This window comes from Excalfactoria chinensis, chromosome 3, assembly GCF_039878825.1.
Source record: "Excalfactoria chinensis isolate bCotChi1 chromosome 3, bCotChi1.hap2, whole genome shotgun sequence".
Lineage (NCBI taxonomy): Eukaryota > Metazoa > Chordata > Aves > Galliformes > Phasianidae > Excalfactoria > Excalfactoria chinensis.
The window spans coordinates 57,895,045-57,919,229 of record NC_092827.1 but is presented as its reverse complement, the minus strand read 5'-3'; the positions used below and the strand labels follow the sequence as shown (position 1 = coordinate 57,919,229).

At 37.5% G+C, this 24,185-nt stretch overlaps 1 protein-coding gene across 1 annotated transcript in view; it reads right to left on the bottom strand.

The window, feature by feature from the left end:
- Positions 1-938: 938 nt before the first annotated feature.
- Positions 939-24,185, bottom strand: part of CNKSR3 (CNKSR family member 3) — a 139,394-nt gene continuing 116,147 nt past the window's right edge. The window contains exons 18-23 of the mRNA XM_072331639.1: positions 23,288-23,359; positions 20,550-20,611; positions 18,716-18,804; positions 15,243-15,600; positions 5,896-6,086; positions 939-2,830 (exon numbers count right to left, since the gene is read on the bottom strand). Of these exons, the coding sequence (XP_072187740.1) occupies positions 2,630-2,830; positions 5,896-6,086; positions 15,243-15,600; positions 18,716-18,804; positions 20,550-20,611; positions 23,288-23,359 (973 nt within the window). The 3' untranslated portion in view covers positions 939-2,629. The remainder of the gene's footprint in view (positions 2,831-5,895; positions 6,087-15,242; positions 15,601-18,715; positions 18,805-20,549; positions 20,612-23,287; positions 23,360-24,185) is intronic.

The following is a 24,185-nucleotide window of genomic DNA, read 5'->3' as shown; positions in this document are numbered from 1 at the left end:
CTCTCTGCATTTAAGAAACCTGTTTTGTATATCTCGGTATAAACTGTGAAAAACTGTGTATAGGCTCCCTGCTGATTTCTTCTGTGTGATTCAAACTTACTTCAGGAAATGAAGTTGGCTAGGACTTTATGCAGAACTGCAGGGCACTGACTAGTCTGGCAAAGTTCAACAGAACAGTTAAGCATGTGTTTGTTCTTAAGATCTAACTATTGGAGATGCTTTTGAAGAGAAATTGTATTTATATGCCTTGCTTCTGCATGGTCTGAACTAACAAGAGCAAATCTGAAGGGTGCAGGCAACTTGGCTTCCATTATTCATCAATTATTTTTTGACAGAGAGCTAAAATTGAGAGGGAATAAGTAGATTAAATCCTACTCTCCTAACTTTCATTATGTTCTCAGCAGTTAAGGGACATTATGACAAATTCAGGGGCTATCCCTCCCCTCTCCTTAATGATCAAGGATACCCATTGCTGAGAAGGTCTTCTGAGAATAATGAAAATCAAGACCATGAAATGGACTCATGTTTAGTGTGGGATTACTAGAAAGAAAATTTCACCATATACTGTGTTCAATTCCCATCAACTTCCACTTAGAATAACTGAAATAATAAAATTCCCACTTGTACAATGGTTTCCTAGTAATATTAGCTTTTGAACAACCTCAGGTTTTTACTTACTTCCCCACTTAGTCATTGCTACCCACTTCTAAGTATCACCTAACTTACGATCCCGACGATCAAACTAATTCCAATTATTAAGTCCAATCCCAACACTGGTCCTGACCCTTACACTCCCAAAACCTTTTATAACTGAGGCAATGATGCCATCCTGAGTGCAACTCTACATTCAGCCAGCTACCATCTGCTCAACCCTTCTCCAGTAATGTCTGTATCAAAGGAAACTTGCTGACTGTTAACAATGCAATCTCAAACATTGGAAGTGTTGCTAAGCAGGTGGAAAATATTTAATGTCACTAACATTTGTTTTCTTGATCAAGGTACAGTAAAATACATCTCTGATAAGAACAGGTGAATATACTATATTTTGCTTTAAAAGATAAACCCCATTAAAAACAAATGACAATATCTTTACAAGATAGCAAACAGAAGAGCAGATTCCCACAGTACACTGTAATGGCATTAACTGGGGTATGGTGCATTGATTCTTGCTTTTCCAAAACTCAGCACTCAGTTCCTCGTACTTGCACTCACCTTGACTATGGAAAGGCAAAAAACAAACAAACAAACAAACAACAACAACAACAAAAACCGAAAAACAAAACAAAAAAAAAACCCTGTACTGGAAACAGTGATTCCAAATTGGTAGCAAAATCTCTTAATGTGTCTGTTCTTGTTTATCCAAAAAGAAACCCCAAAGTTTTCTAGAAAACTTATATACCTGCCTTAAAATACACAGATTTTCTTCATCTGAATCACAAATCTAGGTTGAAAACAGAAAAAGGGGTCACAGTAGAAGTAACAAGGTTCTATCAGTTCAAGAGGCTTTATAGTGATTCATACTGGAACAAAGAGGCATTTCAAGTCATCATGCAAGCACTCTCATCTAGGTGGGTCTAGTCCATGTGAACCTATCAACATTAGGAAATTCAGCATCTATAAATATATAAATAAAACATATATACAGTACATAGTCACAATCATATAAGCCATAAAATGACATATATTTACAAATGCATTTGCAGCTATGCTTTACATTTTTCACATCAGGAATTTAAGTTTTTAGCTTCTGCGTTGCAAACTTGATCACCGTGCTTGATTTGGGAGTTTGGAGTGAACTTGTATCCTACAAATTCACACTACTTTAAAATATGAAAGGAGCAAGTAGCCTTCCAGGAAGTTCTGCCAAATCCATAAGAGAAGTTGAAATATGTTGAGGTAGTATTTACCTCACTGAAAAGTGATTTACATGTTACCAAACACAAAGAGACCTTCTGTTCTTGATGAAGAATGGCAGTACTTTTGTCTTGTCCATAAATAAATGTCAGTGTCATACAACATCAGCATGACAAAACTGGGTGCCTGAGAGTGGCGTGTAGTAAAAAATTATGCATAATTTCTACTCAGTTTGTCTTGGTGTAAACTGGTAGAGCAGTCAAAGTGAATGAATGTAGAGATGAAAAAATATATATACAAATTTTGAGTTACCTTGCAGGGTCAAAATGTAGAGAGAAGAATAAATCCTGTTGGCACTGTAGTAGCTTCTTTTATCAGTAAGTTTGATGATTAATACAACCCCAAGGATCTGACGTCTATACAGTTCATATCATACAGCACTGTGACTTCCAGGAATTGCACATATACCACTTACTTCTCCCAGTATGGAAAAATATTTATTCAGTGCTTCATAAAATATTCTTCTTAGCCCATATTCAGGCATCCTTTTTTTTTTTAATTTGGAGGAATTTGCAAAAGGAAAGAAAGTTTTGGAGAAGGAGCTGTTTTTCTTATGAAGAAAGCTTGGCAAAAAAAAAAAAAAAAAAAACAAAAAAAAAACAAAAACAAAAACAAAACAAAAAGAAAACACCTCACAGTGCAGCAGTTTATAGTGTCTGAGTGTTAAGATCCTTGGGGGAAAAAGAATCTTGCAATCAACTGTCAATCTATAGCTTCATATAGCACTTTCAGTGACAGGCATTGGAGTTGTCTCTTGCTCCTCACTGTTCTCTGTAGACACATCTTGGACCTCCTGTTGCTGATAGATGTCTTGAACTAGCATGATGTTTGTGTTCCTCCATTCTCTGTACTTCATTGCCGTCAATTTTGGGTCCTCTAACAACTGGTTAATTGTAGCCAAGTCATGTTCCTTACACTAGGAAGAGAACAAGAGGTTATTTCTCATGAACACCGTCAAGATCACATTCCATAACAAGATCACCCTTGAAACATTACAGAACTGTGTCACAAGGAGTTGGCCAATCGTCCATTCTCCTGGCATCTTCTTGTTCTAATTTTTATAAGCAAGAAGAAGTCGAGTCCACAGCAAAAATTCCTCCTGGTTGGAGGGGAGATTATGATTTTATGTAGTTTTTTTGTTGTTTGTTTTGCTTTTCTAGGATTCTTAGAAAAACTTCATGAATGGAAAATTGAGAAAGTTAAACACTGATGAATTAATTTGTGTGCTGGTCGTTTGGCCTATAAGTAGTTACTGTATGTGTGGTTTCTAATACATTAGTCACCAGATGTTAATAAATCTGGTCTCTACTTCCAGACAGGAGCAGCTTAGACTGCATAATGAGAACTGTATAATGAACCCTGGTTCAATTGTAAGACAGGGAAAGTCGTGTCATGATAAAGGGAGAATAAGAAATTTGATGTCACAGAATCACAGAATGGTTGAGGTTTGCAAAGATCTCCAGAGATCATTTGGTCCAACTCCTACTCAAGCAGGGCTGCCCAGAGCAAGGTGCCCAGAACCACATTTAGGCAGTCTTTGAATAACTCCAGAGATGGAAAGTCTACCATCAATATGGGTAATCTATGCTGGTGCTCAGTTACCCAAAAAGCCTTGATGTTCACATAGAACCTCCTGTGCTTCAGTTTATGTTCGTCCTGTCCCTTGTACCTGTAAAGGGAACCACTGAAAATAGTCTGGTTCCATCCTCTTTACACACTCCTTCTCTACTGCCATGTGCTTCATTATACCTGAGGACACTGTGCCTGCAATTGACTTCAAAACAGCTTGTCAGCACACACATTCACAATACTTCCTGATAGTAGCAATAGGCTGCTGTCACGTCCATACCCCACTGCTATTCTAATCAACTGTCAACAATTGTAACCACTCTGAATAACTTAAGATGCAGAAAAAATTAAACTGCTGGTTTACATTGGACCTATCTTCAAGACCAGTCCTTGTATGAGGGCTTCTGGCATCAGTGTGGAGATACACTGGTAGCCTAAGAGCTGCAGAGTAAATAAGGAAAGAGAAGGGAGAAGGGAGTATTAACAGTGCACAGACATGGTGGCAAAAAGTCATACTGTGGAATTTTTCTGCAGCACTAAATCTACTTCCCACATTCATTAAGACTGTGAGCCATTTGCACACAGTTTCTTTTTCTTCTTATCAATCCAAAGTATGTTTTGTTAGTGATGTAAAATGGCAGGAATGTTAATCTGTTGTTAAAAAAAAATGGTGTCAAAAAAACAAAATTAAAATCACACTGAATGTGCATTAGTCTTTTTCCTTAAAACTAAGAGGTTTCTGTCTAAAGCACTGTAAACATGGATCAGATGCAAAACTTCTCTGATCTTGAAATTTTCAATAGATTATTTCAAATTATCTCGTCTCACATTTTATGTTAATAAAACTGACTTTAAAAGCACATCATCCTACTGATGCAAAGAACATAGCACATTCCCACTACAAGCATTTGCTTTTCAGACAGGCAAATGCTGCTGTGCATAGAACTCTGTTAGTATCTGTCAGAAGGTGTCTGCACTATATTTGTCTTGTCAATGTTCCAATCCCTTAACTTGAGAAAAAAAACAATACATTTTATGCATTACGAACACTTCAAAAATTATTTTTCCATACTAAATACAAATGTTAGACAAGTCTAAGTTTATAGGCACTGCTAATGACAGTTTATACAGTACTCTTGGGTTAAACTGATACAAAGCTATTCTCCTTGCTCATGTCTGACAGAAAGGCTTTGAGGTTTGCATTCAGCTCCAAACATAAAATAGATTACTGCACAGTATACAACTCCGTTGTGTATTAACTAGTTCTTAGATTTATTAGGGAGGTTCATAGTAGGGACAGACCTCGATATATGCTTCCATATTTATTTTCCTGTGCCATAACATAGGTGTGTTTATTAACCTTTCTGCTGTATAATAAGTTCAACTGTACTGTTCATGCAGAAGGACAATATGGTAATACCATGTCATAGGAGACTCATCCTGAAGAGAAGCTTCACCAGGTCTCACATGGAGCCTGGAAGTCCTGAAGAATGCAGAACAGCCATACTCCAAATTGTCTTTTAGGCTTCGTTTTCAGAAAGTTTGACAAGCCTGGGTGCCAGAGCCAAGCCTCTTGTTGCAACTAATCGCTGATTTCAATGATCAGAGAAGTTTTTGCATTCAGTTCTTCAGGGTGCCATGTCTGAAGCCAAATACACTTACCCAAAACATGATAATCAAATCCTGTTTCTAGCAAAGCCCTCGGTTGGCATACTTTCTCTTTAGAACTTAAATATCATAGTTATGCTTTGTGTTTGATTGAGGACCATTCAGAAGCAGGTTTTGAATTCCCGTGGCATTCAAAATGATACTGGGTGAGCATTCTCACAAATCCCCATATTCTAGACAAATGCATTGGTCTTTCCATGGAATATCCCCTGAATCCCTCCACCCCTTCAGTCCACAGCGCATTTGCAACATAAAAGCAGGAAGCTTTCGTTATTAAGTATATTTGTTACAAGAGGTCTTTACAAAAGCTTTGGCACATCCTGTACATTCCCCAGTAATCACAAAGAAAACTTTTCTGGATCACAGTAATTTCTGTGTCCTTTTTCATCAAGGCACTTTTTCTACTCTCTCTGCTCTTCCTTTTTTAAGGCTCCCTTGTTCAAGGCATTCAGCTGAGCTTGCAGGTTTCCCAGCTAACTAAGAGAGATGTTCTTTATTAAATTCTCCAAATGGGCTGGAATTTATACAAAAATGGTCCCTTCTGAACTATTTCCTCTGCTTCCAGATCAAGTTTAACAACAAAACATGGACCACAATTCTGAATAAAAGAGAAAACAATTTCAAAAACCTAACAAACTCTCCGCAGCTTAAAGTACATCTCTAATTAGAGTTGGACTTGCTTCTTGTTTCAGCCAAACAATTTCTTTCTCTCAGGCTTTTCCCTGGCTCAGTCTGAAACCTTACCTTTAATGTGCTGTTCAGCATTCGAATTTTGTGCAGTTTCTCATTAATGGAGGGGTTTTTGCTGCGTTTGATAAATGACTTCCTAAGCTCCTTCTTGGTTGACAGCCGACGATCACCAATGGGAGACAGACTTGCTTGTTCTAATGACTTGTAAAGTCTCTCCATCTCATCATCATCACATTTTTCATGATCTGCGAAGTTAGAAATAAAGTGTGTATGAGAATATGAATATGGCAGCAGATAACAGAAACATTATGTTCAGCCATCAGAAAGACTCAGCCAAGTCAAAAAGTAATGGTACTAGAATCAAAACCAAGAACGGTTTTTTAGGGTAATTTTGTAGATGAAAATGACATACAAGCAAACTCAAATGTTTTTAACAATCAGGTTATGATCCATGCAGATATGAGCTTACGTTTCCATTGTTCAAGTGTTTCTTTAATGCTCTAAACATATCACAGACTTTGAATAACTGTCAGTAATGCTACACTTAAATAGAAAGCTAATTTGATAGCATCTACACCCATTTATCTTTCCCTTTTCATGCTGCACACAGTTGAGCACACTTCTTCCTGGCAATACACAGGCCAGAGTCTGTTTGGTGTACCAACTTATTGTCAGGTATTGATAATTACTGAAAATACAGCAAAGAAATGTAACATAGAAATACAATAGAAGGTCCCTAGGAAACAGATTAAAGCAGGTCTCCTTGGGTCACCTAATGCCTACATCTCCAGCTTCACAGTGCACAGCACAAAATTTGCTTGTGGTGCCTCAGACTAAAGCTGTAATTACCCCCCACTTAATTGCTTTGACGGTACTGAAGCTGCAGAACTGTCTTACATGTCAGATAGGACACAAAAGGAAAAGTTAGCAAGCAGCTGAGAACTGAAGAGGATAAAATAAGATTTAAAAAAAAAAAAAAAAAAGCAAAGACATTTTTTCAGAATAAAGCAACTTAAGAATGAACAATCAGAAGCTCAAAATGTGCCAAGCACTGACTGGGGCTTTTGGCAGAAGGCCATTTTCAGCAAAAGGCTGTACCACTTCTTCTTCCTCAGAGCACATTGAAGTCTTTTCTATTTTAATATTTTCTAAAGGAAAATTTTAATGGTATTGGTGCTTTCAGGATGCCAGTGAGTCCCTCAAAAGCCACTGGGATGATTTTCATGTTTATAACACTGGAGACAGTGGTTGCGGCTCTTCTTAAATGCAGCCCTCCGTGTGCCAGCTGAACTGGCAGCATGTTTTTTTCTTTTAATTGAAAGTTAAATATTGACTTTTCTAAATCATCCTTAGTCAGCAAACAAAAGGAAAATGGCCTTCTGTTCCCTCCTATTGCAGCAAAGAGTTCTCTAGCTTCCAGAACACTCAGAAAGGAGTCTGCTCCTTATCTTTTCCATGTTTTAAAAAGTACAGCATCCTCCTACATTCCTCTTTTCTCTAAATATTTAGGTTACAAGAAAGGTTTATGATATGCTACAAATATTTGCCTTCACTCTGTTGCTGGCCTTCTTTTTTCACTACTTTGTGATTGTAAAAAGGCTGCTGTAACTTGACAGCGACTAAATATAGCTTCCATCACTGGTACATTGCAGAGAGAGGAAAGGGAGAACTGTTGTATATTTAACAACTTGTGGGAAATAGGGGGGAAAAAGAAACCAAAAAACAGCAAGTGTAAGGCATAATACACTGCAGTAGTATTTCCGGAAAACTGTTGGCTCATGCCATGAGGCTCGTAATTATAACTAGCTTCCTGCCTGCTTACTCGGGATGAAGCAGCTGTTTGTTCCATTAGCCAGTTCCTGCACAGCACTGGCTCAGCCATGTTGCAGACCTCACCCATTAGGACTGCACATGGTATCACTTGCACATATAAACTGTTCTTTATCAGATATCCAAGAAAGAGCATACCAACAGAAAATAATTTATGGACTAGACAGATGTGAAGTCACTGCTCCTTTTATTTTTTGATTCTAACTAATGATTCTAACCCTAAAAATGCTACAAAGCAGCAAGCATGAGAAAACACGTGTTTGTTCTGTGTTAAGTACTCTGATATCTTCTATGCATTTATGGGGAAAAGTAAGGAGGACAGGACACTCAGCATAGCTAAAGAAGCAGGAGCTGGTGTAAGAAAAGCCTAGTGGAAGACTCCCTGGTCATGCACGTGATCAGCACTGTGCACAATTTTTACAAGATTGCAGCCTCAAACTCCTCTTCTATTACTTATTCTTCCACTACTCCCATTCCCAGAAGGATTGATCAGGATCAGGTAATTTCAGAGGGAGAGGAAATACTGGATTCTTCAGATAAAGTGTGGATAAAAGTGAAGCAGCCAAACAGAATTTCAGGAAACAGCTGGAAAAAAGGGTGAGTGAAATCTGCAGGCGGAACGGAACCAGGTATGAGCCATACAATGCTTTGGTCTCCACCTTCTTTTGTACTGATGAGCAACAAACTTCTTCCATAATAAGTAAAGAATAACAATACAGAATCTTAAAACTGTGCTTTTGTAAAGAAAATACTGTTGCTGTTGACATCTGCCAATAAACTGAGGCCAGACTATCTGACACATACATGGACTTTTAACTCCACTGCTCTGAGTTCCCCTCAGCTAAGTTCAAAAAACAAACATCCATCTTTTGCAGGTTTGAAACTGTTAGTGAGCGAACAGCTTCATGGTGTGAAGTTTAAGTGGAGGGGGGGAAGAGGGGGGTGGGCAATGGAGAAAGAAGAGAGGCATTATGTCTAGCAATCAATTAACAAAATCAATAGAATGATCGGTGATTAAAAACAACAAAAAGTCATGTTTCTTCTTACTCATACAACGGCGCATTGCAGTACTTTACAAGCCTATTAATGAAAGGAAAGTTAGTGAGGTACTACCCATGGACTGTCCCACAAAACACATGAAATAAAATGAATGCTGGATAACAGAAATAAAGTAATGTGACTCAAGGCTTGAACATGGACTGGGATTTTTTCTCTGGACTCAGGCATTCACAGCACATTTGCCCAGAACTCTTTATTGCTTATTTCCCTCTGCATCTCAAGACAGACCACTGACCTACCTGCCCATGAGCAAGTATAAGAGAAGGTCAGGCATTCACCTGGTCTGTATTTCTAGTCATCAGGGATTCAGGCTCCTATGAAATCTGGCCTGTCTAGACCTACTATTGAATTGTTACAAAATATTTGCTTTCCATCACAAAGTGAAAATTCATGCAAAAAGCATATAGCACTCAAGCTTAGACATCAGTGCAAAAACAGATTTCTGAGTCAGACTCACAAATTAAAATGAGCTGTCCCTTTGCTGTGCTCATAAGGTTTATGATGATGGATATATATACAGCCTGCTAAGAAAGAATTTATGTTGCTGTGAAAGTAATGCTTTCTCTTTATTTCCATGGAAACAACAACAGATACAAAGAGCACAATTATGCTATTGGATTGATTCTCAGCTACTTTTTTGACAATGCCACCACCATTAGCATTTTTGCCAGGAATGAACAGGAGCTGTATGACATACTCATAAAAATCTTAATGGCTGTCTGGAAAGTGACTTGTCTTTCACCTTAATATCACCACTACTGAAATACACCACTCACTGCCTCACTGTGCTCACATCCACTGTTCTATCTCCAGAAACATTCAGTAAGGGTCAGCGGATGTCAATAGCAGTCAGGTTTTTTTCCTCATGGAGGAGTTCAGTTCCACACCTTTGATTCATATGCATTTCCATGACAGATATCATTCTGTCAGACTGCCCCTCTGCTGCCTTCTGCTCCATGGCAACAAAATGTAATGGAATATTGGCTGGAAGGTTCAACCTCTACTACCATACACAAGAAAAAGTACATCACCATACGTTATATGCTCTTCCCTTCCCTTGGTATCATTAACAAAAAGTAATTCTTTTGTGTGCTGCCACTGGAAGAATCAGCCCTCTAAAACACTTATTTCACTTCTGAAAATCTCATGAAGTACCATTTAGCTCTCTTAACTTGGTTGAACTCCACAGTGGGGAAAATGGAAAGGAAACAGGAGTGACCCCCAAAAAGTAAAGTCCTGCCCTGAGATATTTTAACATTGCAGAGAAAGAGACTGTTTATACTGGGACAATGAAAATGAAGTGATATTTCAGGCTGGCCAGAACTTCTTACAAACTCCTTTTCAAGAGGAGTAAAACACATCTTTGTGGCTCAGTGCCACCTATCTGGAATTTCCCTCTACTGAACAGGAGATACCACAGACAAGAGTATGTTGCCAGAGGCACAGCACATCAGTTTACACCTCCTCAGCTTTCCGCTTCTGCATCTGTGTCAGTCAACTTGCCACAGGTGGGAGAAATTACAGTACAGAGACTCCCCACCCTGCAACAGCAACACAGGAGCCTGCCTGAAAACTTTCAGACATAAGACTATTTAGGCCCCAAAAAGTGAAATTATCCAGAAGTTTTTGGGCAGCAGCTGTGAAAAATCAAGCTGATTGCTTCCCAGTGGTTAAGAAATAGAAATTGGCAATGATTTGCATAAAGAATATTTTGCATTCAAAATCATCCCCAACAGAATATACATTACTAACTCTAAACTGAACCTCAGAAATGTAAGTACTTATTCTTCCATTCTCTAACTGGGATGTCATAGCTCTCCAGCTGTGCACTAATCCCAGGAAAAAAATCTGCTTCTTCCTCCTGTCTTTACTATGCTTACAAGCTTCTCATGGCACTGACAACTCTCCTGTTTCTGAACCTGACAAACCTTTTGATACCAAGGGGACAATGTATAGACCCAGGCTGGAGAGAGGAGATGAAAGTATTATAACCCATTTACACCCTTACCACCCCCCACATACTCCCCATCAATTCTCCATATTAGTAGTGGTCTTTCCAAAGGGTGTATGATGGCATGTTAGGGAAATTGCATTTCTGACAGAGCTACAGACCAGGAAATACATGAACTAAAAGGATGCATCTTTGACAAACTCCTCACTGGCTAATGCAGAACTATAAAACAAAGAGACATGAGAGAGTGGGAGAAGTAACAGGAAGATTACATTACTACGAAGCGTCAAAGGCTTTTGATTACAGCAACATAGTGAGTTCCGTTTTTACAAACTCCAACTAAACTGGAAACAGCCCAAAAAAATATATCTTTTTTTTTCAAGGTCAGAAAAGCATCACAGCATAATTTTCACTGTGATTCCTAAAGTCTTTTTAATCAGAAGCAAAATATTCATTCAAATACAGTTATGCTCAATATAGGCGTGTTTCTTGGATAGTCTCAGCCACAATAAAGTATTTACTATAAATAATGCAGAAGGAACAAAGAAGCCAAAGCACACCAGAAGATCTGTTCTGGCTATTACTGGCACAGGCAGACTCAAGAGGGGAAAAGGATGTCAGTTCTGAGAAAAGAAGGAATTGACCACATCCAGTTCCTATGTAACAAACTCCCTCTCACAAAATATTCAAATTGTTCTCAAGAAGCTTTCCAGATTTCCAAAATATCAGTGCACACCATCTCTTTCATCAGCTAATATGAATGAGCTAAAGTGAAATAGAAGAGGTAGTACCATAAAATTTTCTTGCCAAGATGAATTAAGATCATGTGACGGTGGTTATAAAACCCTCAGGAACCACAGGGAAGAGGATGTTGTTGCTACAGTGGAAGATACTCAAATAAATAAAAACACACATTCCTATTGACTTACAGTGACCTCTCAATTTCTACAGCTTCCTTTTGTTATCGTTGTTTTTGATGATGGTGGTGGTGCTGGTTCACGGTCTGATACTTCCTGTTCCAATGTTTGCCAGAAGAAACACAAAAGATGGAGTTTGGCTGCAGAGTGTGTCTAGCCATCCCAGACCGGGGGCAAGAACAGCTTCTGGACACAGAGCACATGGTCACATACTCATTTGTATTCTTTAAGGTTTCTTGTTTACTTATCAGCTCCTTTATGTCAGCACTGAATTCTGTGGCTGTTCATGTAACAGGCTGTAACAATTTTTCTATACTTTCGTGCCACCCTCTGGTATGTAACCTCTCCCCAGTAATCAGAGCTAAGCAAGAAGTCTAAGACTATTCATAACACTGAGAGCTGCTGGAAAGTTTGTTTTTTGTTTTTTTTTTTAATATTATTTAGTACATCTCCTCATTACGGTTGCTTAGCAGATCTCCTTAAATAATTTTCATTGAGGGGAAAAAAACCCTATAATCACTTAGCTGAACTTGTTGTTTCCCTTACAGAGATTCACCCATTTTCCTCTTTCAGAAACTTTTGTCTATTTCATCACCACAGGTTCTTTACTTATATTTACATGATAAGCACTTCCCACTAGAGGCATAGCTATTCTTTCTTCTTTCAAAGTAACAACTTTTCTCCCACCGGCCTCCATGTCTGACTTTTGCCAAGAAAAACGTTCTTTGGTTCTTGAAAAACCTCAGTTCTTGGCTGAAAACAGTTACAGTCAAGAGTTCCTCAATGGATTTTTCTAAGCAGAGCACAGCTGCTGCAAAGCAGAGTGCATGACAGGTGACTTTCTATTCTCACAAGGAAGTGTATAAACATGCAAAGACTGTAGGGTTGTTCTGATACATCCATGGGACACTTTCAGAACATGCACCAATGCAAGGTGTACCCGTCTCCTTCTGGATTTAGTCCCATTACACTGAAACACAAAGAGCTGCCAACAACATACAGTTCAGAAGCTCTAAAAAGTAAATAAGATGGGCTACACTAGCAAATCAAAGAGTTATGCTCTCTTCCACATTAGATAACAATGGTGTTCTTGATAGTTACTGTAAATAATGAGGTTTTGCAGATATATAGCCAACTTGAAATTATCTCACAGTATTTGTGTATGTCCTTATTAACCAGCTGCAGAGAGAAATTCTTGAGGTATAAGCCACCAATTATGTTCTTTTTGATAATTTCCATTTGGAATTGAATTGCTACTTTAATTAATCCTTCTTTCACCCCAATTCCAAATTGAAATATCTTAAGTAACCTCCTTGTAAGTTACTTCCTTTAGTATTTCAACATCCATTACAAGAAAAAAAAAAAAAGATTACCAACATTCTCCATCTTGTACTATGCAGAGTGATAAAAAATAACAAATGTATGGTATACATCTTACTTGCTCAACAATGGTTATCATGCAGATAGTAACTAGTGAAATTATACAGTTTCTATAGTGACTGACTCACTAAAATGATCTATTTCTGGAATCCCATCACAGATTAGCAGCATGGTTAAAACCAATGTGTTTTGCAATCAGGGCTGGCTTAGCAGTGAACAGTGAATGAATTTGTTTTCCTAAGAATATCTTTGGAACAATTAAACTATTTTGCAAATGGCAGAAATATACCAAAATATGCCTTGATTTACATTTTAATCCTGCTTTACCGATAAGTATTACTATATCATCATACAAACCTATAAAATTCTCCTTTAAATTATTATGGTTGCATCACGCTAAATCTGTCAGCATCCATAAATGTACCTGTCACCCTTACAGTTATGGCAGAAAGCCTTAGCCTGAGCATTACTGTAGAAATGTTGACAATAACAGAGTATCATATTCTGAGCAAAGGCTGAAGTTTATACTACTAAAAAGGAACAACTGAATATTTCTTAATGGGATTGGGAAGCCACCATATTCTCTATGGCTTACAATCCAACAGCTCACCTGAATGCAATCAAATATAAACTTCTGCGTACACATGTAATCTGAGACACACATATAAGATGTGTGTTTCTCGGTCCATTCTAAGAACATTTTCCAAAGGGATTAATTGGTCAAATTTAACCCTAATATTCAAATTACAGAACATTTGCTATGTATCTGTCACAAATCTTTTTAGGGACCATTGCACAGCTTTTTTCACTACTTTTAATGCAAAGACAGAAATCAGATAATCTTCTAAAACATTTATGTTCTTCAACAATATTGAAATATGACATTTACTCATTCTCAGTTTTAATTCTTACTGATTTTTATTTTTTTCCTCAGAAACCTCTATCAAGGCAGCTTTATTTTCTATGGATAATTAAGCTGAGTAAAAAATACTGACACTAATTTTTACTTTGTCTAAAGCTTCTACTTCAATCAATTTTCAGTATCTTCATGGTTTGTTTTTATTTTTGTTTATTGCTTTGTTTTGTATAATCAGAAAGACATACAACAAAAGAAAGGTTTGCCAGCTGTCGATACTTGTAAAACAATTGGATGAGTGACAATGGAACTGATGTGCCTTACACTACAATTTAAGTGATTCAGCTCTTTGCTTTCTGTCCACCTACAGAGAAAAACCCTAAATAATTCCCTGAGCCCAGTGCCATTACTTTTCACCTCTGCATTTTCCTCAGTCAATCTTCAGAAACATCTTTGTTCTGAACTGGACTGAGATAATATTTTGCTCTCTGCAATAGAATACTTTCTTCAATTCTTTACAAAGATTTTGATTCATGGGTAGAGCCAGTGTACAAGAACGTCATTCTTTCCTTATATGTTACCTCTTCAGGTAAAGGACTGAACATCTTCTCATTTTAATATGCTGTATGCAAGAAATACCTTTTATACTTCAAATGTTCTTAAAGTATGGAGAGAAGCTTTGTTCAAAAGTCAAGATATATAGCCTTGCTATGGCTGTGTTAACACTAACAACAACTGAATTTTGTTACTGTACCACGTTTGTTTTTTTTTTATTTTTTTTAGCAGTACATTTCAGTATAAGATACCTATGCAGACACTCACATGCTTAAGCAAAGTCCAGTCTTTAAGGGCTTTCTGATTCAGGACTGCACTTGTTTTTTCTAGTTTACAATCAAGTTCAGTTAAATGAATAATGCATACATAGTGCAAGTAAACACAACTGTTGACATCTTTATAGGTAAGCTGGCCTAGCCCCACATTCACCATTTCCTACATACTGCGTTTTGCTCAGGATGTCAATTTTGTGGCACCACATACATTGTGATTCCATCTTTATGTCATGAAATTTTCTTAACATTCAGATTCAACTGTAATTAGTAAATGACAGACACACTGAAATTAATAAAGTTAGTAAAAACACATCTATATTAGGATTTTATATAGTGGCTGTGATCTTAGCCTACAGATAAAATTTGAGAAAAATTCTAAATGTACTTATCAATCAATAGTGAGTTGAACATTTAAGGCACAATAAACCAAATATTTGTAAAATAAATAAATAAATAAATCTGCTTTAAAACTCTTCATCAGACATATGATGAAAGAGAGGGGAAAGGAAGTTGTGGAAAATCCTGAACTCACACAATATACAGTTCTGCAGACAAAATCTCCACTCTCATTAGCTCACCTTTGGCAAGTGATATCTGTCCTGCTGCATCTGGCACAGTCAAGCAGTGTGTATCCAAACCTAAGAAAGTGTTTTCAAGTCCACTACCAGGGCAGATCTGGCTTTTTGCTGTTTCTTCACAGTCTACTTCTGGCTGTTCATCAGATTGAATCTGTACACAGAAGGTTAAAGGCTGATCACTCTCTTCTGTGGCAGAGTTGTCAACAAAGTCCAGCAGGGACTGCCTCTCAGAATAAACCACTTTGGACGTCAAGGAAGATGATGATTCTTGGGAATTGAAAGTGCTTTCAGGAGAGGAAAGAGAACAAGATGCTTCACTCGACAGAGTTGATGCCAAAGATGATTTCTGTTGATCCTCCTTTGCAGAAACAAACAAACAAACAAACAAACAAACAAAAAGTTAAAAAAAAAAGTTTTTCCAAGTTATTATATTTACCTTATAGAAATGCAACTGAAATGACAACTAATAAAAAAGTAACACAATATGACTGATTATCCAACCAAAGAAGATAAAAGGAAGGCAACCAATCTGTCACAACTTCAGAAATAAAGTCACAAGAAAACTAGAAATAAAACTAAAAAACTTTTTGAAGGCCTAGAAACAAAAGAGCAAGAAAATAATACCATGTTGAGTGCATTCTTCTATGTCTCATAGTCATTTTCACTTTTTTTCCCATTCAATTTATTTCTCTAATCAAGGGTACAGAAGAAAAACTCCAAATTAGGCATTGAACCATAGAACATCAAGCTGTTTTGAAGTGTTCAGTAAATCCATCAATGCCATAACCACAGATAGGCAGCACAAGGAATGTTAAAGCAGAATTGAAATGACCTCAGCAACTACCACAACATATTTCCCTTTTTAGACATAAAAATGCATACATGTTTTTCTTGACATGACAAATTTTACCTAAGAAACAGAGTCATTCCTGTGGAAGTTTTGTAATCATACAAGTAATAACAAATCTCTTCATGGGAACACCTTCAAAAGCAGATGCCTGAGCTGGCAGATCGTAAGGATTCCACTGCAGATCAGTGTGTCTCTAGGCATTTATTTAGAGAATAATCACCATAATATTTAGAGAAAAATCACCATGAAACACCTCAACTTCTATTTTAGAAATGCTGCAATCTGTTATCTTGATAGAGATGCTGATTTTTGAGCCATTCACATGCAGAGAAATTAACACAGATGATCAGTTAAGCTTTTGTCCTACAGATGTTCCTTCCTTTGCTTTTTTCCTTCACAATACCCACAAATACTCATAAAACTAGAAAGCTCATGATCACCACTTTTGCTTTTAAAGTTTCAAAGCATTTTTATCAGCAGAGAACTGAACAGCAGCTGAAGTTTCTTTCAGGAAGTATAGCAAACTGTTTACTGCTCTACAATGTAACAGAAGCTGCACCTGGGTTCCAGATTAACAGCTTCCAAGATGAAGTTGATTTCAAGAAGCTTGGAGGCCCTTCCACTTAAGACATTATAGATTTGCTTAAAATGTCCATAGCTCCTGGTTCCAATTTTGCAATTTGGTATTTGGAAGCCAGAATTATAACTGGGGGGAAAAAAAAAAAAAAAAAAAAAAAAGAAAAAAAAAATCTCCAGTTGAGTATCCAAATGATTTGTACTTGCAGAGTGTAGAGCAGACCAGTGGCACAGTGGCAAATGGAGCTATTTCCAGTTTCCATACCTTGGGGTGAAAATTTGAATGATTTGCTGAGGAGATACTAACATTCATCCATAGGGGTGAGGGGAAGGGAAATCAGCAGCTAGACTGGAGAGAAGATAAGCTTTGAGAGGAAGGGCTGAGGAAACAGCACCCCTCAAGCACCTGCACTGTTGCCTGCCTCCCACATGTCCCATGCTGAAGCACTGAGGGCAGCTCTCAAGAGGAGCATACAGGAGGAAGACAACCAGAGATCACCTCTGCAGCTACAGGCTGACAAGTAGCAGGAAGCCAGAAAAACAGCAAACTGAGAAATAGCACCTGCTTAAAACTCATCATCTGGAAAAATGCCTGTGTTCATTCTGAGGTGAGCAGACAGGAAAGACATCTACTGTCTCCTGAAGCTGAGCCATTGAAGTATAAATTTCAAGATGCTCCATTATCGGCCTTCAGCCCAGAATAACTCTTGGAGATATATTGTCAAGTTTTCTGTATTCTCCAATATTTATAGCCACTTGGCCACATTTAACTTTCAGTTAATACAGGCAATAAAGAATCCTATTATATAGAGCATCCTCTGAGTGCCAGGTGGACTGTTTTACAGTGATTCATGCTGCACAACTGTTTAAGGAGAGGAAGTGAAGACTGACTTATCTGACAAAAACAGATGTTGCAAATAGATGACAATATGACATGGACCCCAAGCTTTATGTGAGCTATTTAAATATTGCCAGTCAGATCTGTGTATTTGTTATTGACTATGTTCATGCAAGCTTCTCCAGCTCATCTATGTTTTTCAGATTTTCTCTTTCTTCACTGCCCACATGACCACCCAAGTCACTGGGTATCATTTTAAGGTACCAGTACAAGAACCTCTGCTACACCAAGGAAGCTACTGCATTTTTTGTTCATACATGAGATGCGATAAGATCATTTGGTAACAAGCATATTACTGAATATGTCTAGATTTAACTTTCAGCTGAAGGAGGGGAAAGCTTGAACTCGGGATTCTTTGTTTCAGTTGTATTACCATCCCAAACCAAATTACTCATGTCCTAATATTGAATTAGATAAACCCTGTACCTTGAAGCACGTGTGAAAAGAGATGAAGAGCATCAATAGTATGACAAGACTAACAGGCTAATAAATAGGAGAGGCACCAGATTACATGAGCGAGGGTTTATGCTATTTTTTCTAATTTGTGTAAAAAAGCTAGGAAGTAGGGAATGTTCTGGACATGTTCCACAACAGATTTTGAGAGTACAATTATTTTCTTTTTTTGATCTCCTTTTCAGAGGTAGAGAGGGAAAGAATTGCCATAATCCCTGTTAGAAGATGCCTCTTGCCTTTCACCTCTTCTCTTTGCTGCAAAATACATTTTCAAATTCAGCCTTCTAAAAAAACCATCTCACTCAAAAACTTAAATCTGTTGTATGATGCTACTAGCATTACAAAACAAAAGATTTTGGATTGAATTAAGAAATATAAATATTGTGAAGACTATGTTACAGTAGCATGTTAAAAACCTCATAAAGAAAAGACACAACACACTTATGAAGCAGAATAACACCTTCAGTTCCCAAACAAAGCAAATATGCCTTCCTCCAAAAGAGGTATTCTTGCCAGTGTGAGGCAGTGCAGGCTAGAATACTTGCATGAACCATCACAAGGCAGAAGTGAGAGGAAACAGTGCATCCATACCTCAGAGGCACACAGACAGAAAGTCTCCAGTCTAACTGGTAGTCCATCACCTGGAGAATGATTTGTTTCAGCTACAAAGTAAAACCTAATTATGGTAATACTTACCAACTGAGGAGGTGATGACTGGGCCACATATGGGGAAGGTGGTGTGTCTGTTATTTCTGGGTCATCATGCTCACTTTCACTATAGCATTCTGTGGCAGACATGGAAAATGAGCAAATGCAAAGTGTTAAACCAAAACTCATTTATTCCTCACAGTGCTGTTCTCACCAAAGCTCATGAAGTAGAATGTTGTGGACTATAAGATGCTAGCGTCTCCTATGCTGAAAATTAACCCACTCTTGATAATGCTCTGCTGCTTCATAGCAACATTTTCTTCTTTTATATATATATATATATATTTATTTATTTATTTATTTATTTATTTATTTATTTATTTTTAAAGCTTGCTGTAGTTGACAACACTAGGTGTCGCTGCTCTAGATAGCTTCACTACTAAGAAGCTGTTCTTTCCTCCCTTCTCAGCCTTCAAATGAAATGCTACACCATCTGTGACAGAACTTGCAGAGACCTGTTGCTCGTAGCAGATGCTGCCTCTTAATCTCTGTAACCAGTAAATTCTCTTGAAGCTGGCAACAGGTGTTAGAGTTTTGGCCATGATTTTGGAAGAATTAGATTGCTTACATGATGCTTTGGAAACCATAAGACACCCTCAAGAGACCTTTGTCACCACAGGGTAACCTGGCATGCTACATGGCACAACAGTACAGTTTCAGAGCTAGCAATAAAAGTAGACACAGTACTCTCAGACTGTACATACTGAAAGTAAAAAAAACAAGCTGACAGAGACTCAGAATCTCTTGAGAGGTGGCAGAGAAGCAGTCATATTATTCAGTTACATGTGTAGCAGTGGGAGGTATCTTCCAGCACCTCTCAGCTACTTTTTTACAGTGGATTATGTGAAGTACTAATCATTGACAAAACCAGACACGCACATGAAGAGGAGGTCACAAAGTTATGCATTCTATTCCCAGGGCCTGTCTGTAACCACTGAAAAAGATCACTTCCCTCTGTGAAATCTCCAAGCATGTACCAGCCATTCAGATCTGTAATATTATCTAATCAGATGTAATTACCGTATCTTCTAATTAAATTAGTGTTGCCATACACGTAATTTTAGGGTTATAATAACCATAGTGTTAGGAGAAAAACATAAAGTTGAGAGAGAAAAAAAATTTCCACATTGGAGAAAAGTTTCTAAGATGTTAACAAAATGAAACTTACTCTCATACTGCCTGGACAATCATAGGGTTTTTAACAGCAAGGCTGTAGTTCTGTTTAATAAAAGTATGTGCTTTCACGTCTTAGCACTGAGAATGGCTACAGTACAGCCCATATCAAATTCTAAGGCTCTGTGAATGATGTATTCTTGAGGAACTCTTGGTAACAGCTGTTTCTGATACACTAGAAAGCATCCTGAAGAGTTGCAGTGTGTGACTCAGAGGGGATAATCAGGTTGCTGGGAGCAGAAAAGTGACTGTGTGTAATAGCAGTGCCTCTGCAAGGGCACGTCCACACAAATATGCCAGTGGGTTTCTGAAACCCTCTCATGACAGATCCTGGAGCACCTGTGACAAAACATCTGTGTTATATTTTGTTTTTATTAATATTTTTTTCGCTCTCTTATTTCAAGTCAGGTTTTACAACTCTCAACTTGGTTAATACAGCTCAAAAGATTAGGAGGCCCTTTTCAGAGATACCATGTCACACCAGTGTTTCTATAGCTCCTCTGTGCTGTGTCAGTGTGGTACTGCTGGGCTCTGTAACCAGGCAGAATCAAGGTGACACTTAATGAAAGGATCTGACAAAGCCTTGGCCCATCAAAAACTGTGAAGGACATCATCTGGTTAGACACAAAAACTGTCCTTAGAAACATACCTTCTTCACTCTTCCCATTTGGTGCCTGAGGATCTACAGCCATCCCCAACTTGCTAAGCCACCTGTCTTTGAAGAAGGGAGGATATGTTATTAGCAATATTTACATGCTATTTTGACTATTTCTCCCCTTTCAACATGTAAATTCATTAAACCAAAGTCTGAACGTTAGAGTTTACTTCTATATCTCAGTATTTTCTAGGGAAACATCTATGACCTGAATACTCACATTTCCATTCCTTTTAATAACTGTGTAGGATTAAGTTGCCTGTAGAAGGAGAAATGCACTGAGCATCTCACAGGCCCACCTTGTAATATGTAATAGACTACAAAGAACATTCTTTTTCTATATATGGATTTCTGTCAATCAAATACTACAGCAAGCTGTGTAGTTCTATTTTACAGCCCCTGTGCTCTTCTCAGACTGGACCTACTGAGCAGGACTAGTTGCCTGGAACATTTTTTCCTCCTCATGTTGAGGAAAAAAGCACTCTTGATAACCAAAAAAGCTGCATTTCTGGAAGCTAAAGCAATACTGTTGTTATGCAATATCAGTGACTTATTTATCTTTCAACTAAGGTGATGCAAAAGGCAAAAGAGCCACAAAAGATGAGGTCAGCTGCACATGAAAATAGCTTTTGTGCACTGTGTTTGCTTTTAAGTCATTCGGAACTGCCCACATTTTAAGAAACTAACAATTAAAAAAGCTCAGGTCATTCAGATTATAACCTCAGAGCCTAAATAGGGAATGTAAGAAGGGCAGCAACTAAAATTCATAACTTGGAGAAAATATGGTACTGGATCTCGATTATACTAAAGTACTGGAATACTGGAAAAAAAAAAAAAAAATCTGTTTAGAACAACTGTAATGTAACTGGATTTTTAGACTGTTATATAAACAACAGAGCTGCATAAAAATTTCAGGAAAAAAAAGAGCAATCTCTGAAAAAATTGCTTTTCATGTTTGCATTACTATGACAAATAAATGCTGAATTAATGAAGTAAATTACTAAATTAATAAACTCACTGTGTCTTAATAGATATATACGCATGGAGAGTTGCAAAAGGTCATGATCTACCAAGTATTTAAGTACACAAGTAATTCAACATACAAGAATGCCCTAGCAACTTCAGTGGAACCACTCACATACATATGTATGCATGGGAATGGAGCCAAGTGAACAGATGTCTTTTAGTCTGTTTTGACATATGCGTGAGTATGCATGTACTTTACGTATTAAATCCATGTATATTATACTTTGCCAAGGAAAACATCATCAGTTACAACAGTGAGGAATTAGGGGTAGTACAGTAGAGTACAAGCTGCTCCAGTGCTAGGATACTTAGCTTTCAGCCAATATGAAATTTACTCTCGAAGTGGAGTTTGAAGAAAATCATTCTGGGGTATAAGAAAGGAGACACCTTTGTAGATTTCAATCACTCACTTACATGAGACTAAACACTTCCAAATTGTCATTAAGACACTGACCATTTCCAGCTGGGCTCTAAACTAGCTGTTAGTGTTCACATGTCCTCCATTAGCTCCACTATTTTTTTTCCTCCCTACATCCATCCTTCTCTCTCAGTCAGTTTCTCTACAGAAGTACTTCTGGCCATTTTCAGTTTTACTCAGCCCACCTTCCCTTCAGCTGTGTTGAGGAACTCTGATAGGAAATACAGCCATACAGAAATAGACAGTCATTTCCCCAGCTGTATACTCTGGACTTCTCCAAGTGGCAAGAGGCAGCAGGCTCTTACATCTATATGTGCATGTGTCTATGTATACAGTACAAATTAATGAATAGAAATGTGCATGCACTACTGTAGAACAGTTGTTCTTTGTAGTTATTTCAGAAAGTCTCACACTTCTCTCAACAGCTTTCCTTTCTGTTGTGCTGAAGAGCTATGAGGTTTCCAGGATGAACACTCAACAGTTTATGAAGAATCTCACAGAGGTCACCAGCACAGCCAAGATTACAATCTGGCACGATCTATCTGTCTTCCTATTTCAACTACAGTGATTTGTATCTGGTTTGGTGTTTTTGCCATTTAATGAAATAGCACTGTGAACAGACTACATTCTGACATAATAAATAAAAAAAGATATGAGATGTATACAAATTAGTCCAAACTGGATCAATTGCAAGTGATATCTAATTCTGATAGCTCAATAGTTGTTGAGCTGTTGTTCCTACAGACATTCGTGGAAAGAAAATGTCTAAACTGACATAAAGACTGTTTAACTGTAACATAGTTTGGAAGTGAAGTAAATGTTTAATTAAAATACAAAAACCAATTCTTTATATCCCTCTAACTCTCCTTGTTAACTGGCATGCTATTCTGAAATCAAGCAAAAGTTCATCTCTGGGGCAAAGCTTTTCCTCTGCTTTTCTTCATTTTCTTTTCCTCATTTTCCTCTCTTCCCTTGCTTCTTCCAAGGTGATGAACTTACTAGAAAATCTTTGCACCTCTTTAGTGGAAAGGAATTCCTTCAAATATTTGCATTCTGGTTGCAAAGTTATGTTAATAATGAGATACTGATTTCAGCTCTATTAGTGAACAAGTAGTAATATATTCCTTCTATTTAGTGATGGGGAAAAACAGACAAAGAAACAAACAAAAATAACATACTAATACCCTGAAGAATTTCATCAACAACTATTCAACAGTGACAGAATGAACTTTCAAAGTGTTTTCTAATACAAGACAGGATGAAACAGGACCAGTCACTCTCTACTCACGTGTTCATTTCCAGAACATTTTCTGCCGCAAAATAAAATGTCTTGATCTGTGGGTGGCTGATCTTAATAGCACTTGAAGAAAAAATAAAAATAAAAAAGTGATGAAGAAAACTACATAAGAAAAAGTAGCTGAACAGATATGAATCCAGTTCACTTTATCCATCCACACAATTATTTCCTTAAAATTCAAGATTATTCTTAGCTCATTTCCTAGGTCACATTGCGTTCAGTATGAAATGCATGATTAAAAAGAGAAGGAGTAAGAAATAAAACAAAAGCTTTCATTATGCCACTCCATACTTCTGTTGTGTGTTGATATCTTGAATATATGTATTCCAACTCAAAGATAAACTAAACTTGAGAAAGGTTCAAGACAAGTGCCAAGGATGAGCCAAGATACAGGGTAGGTTCTGTGCATGATTAATCAAGCTAAGAACCCACAGCATATAGAACTAATGGTAAAAAGATGGGGGGTATGATACAATAGTGTCACTCATGGCATACAGTGGGTAAATAGGGACTCACACTTTGCTGTTTTTTTCCATAACAGGTTTTAGAAGTCACCAAAGAAGCAATTTGGTGAAAGATTTGAAAAAATCAAAACACTGACTTGGATACTTTTCCTATGAATGCTGTTCAATCAGCCTTTATGAATTCAAACTGGTGGAAATTACCAAAGGTTAATAAATACAATAACCTACTTCTGACTCAGAAAGCTTCTAATTTGTAAATTGTTTGGAGTATGGAGGAGCATTTTAAGGAAACAGCACTGTAAGTTTTTTCTTTTCCTTTAATCTTTGCTAGGCACCTACATTGGGCCAATTCAGAAGGCAGGATACCAGGTTGGACTGCTTTGGTCTGATCCAGTGTGCTTGTTCTTAAAGCTGCCTTGAGAGGT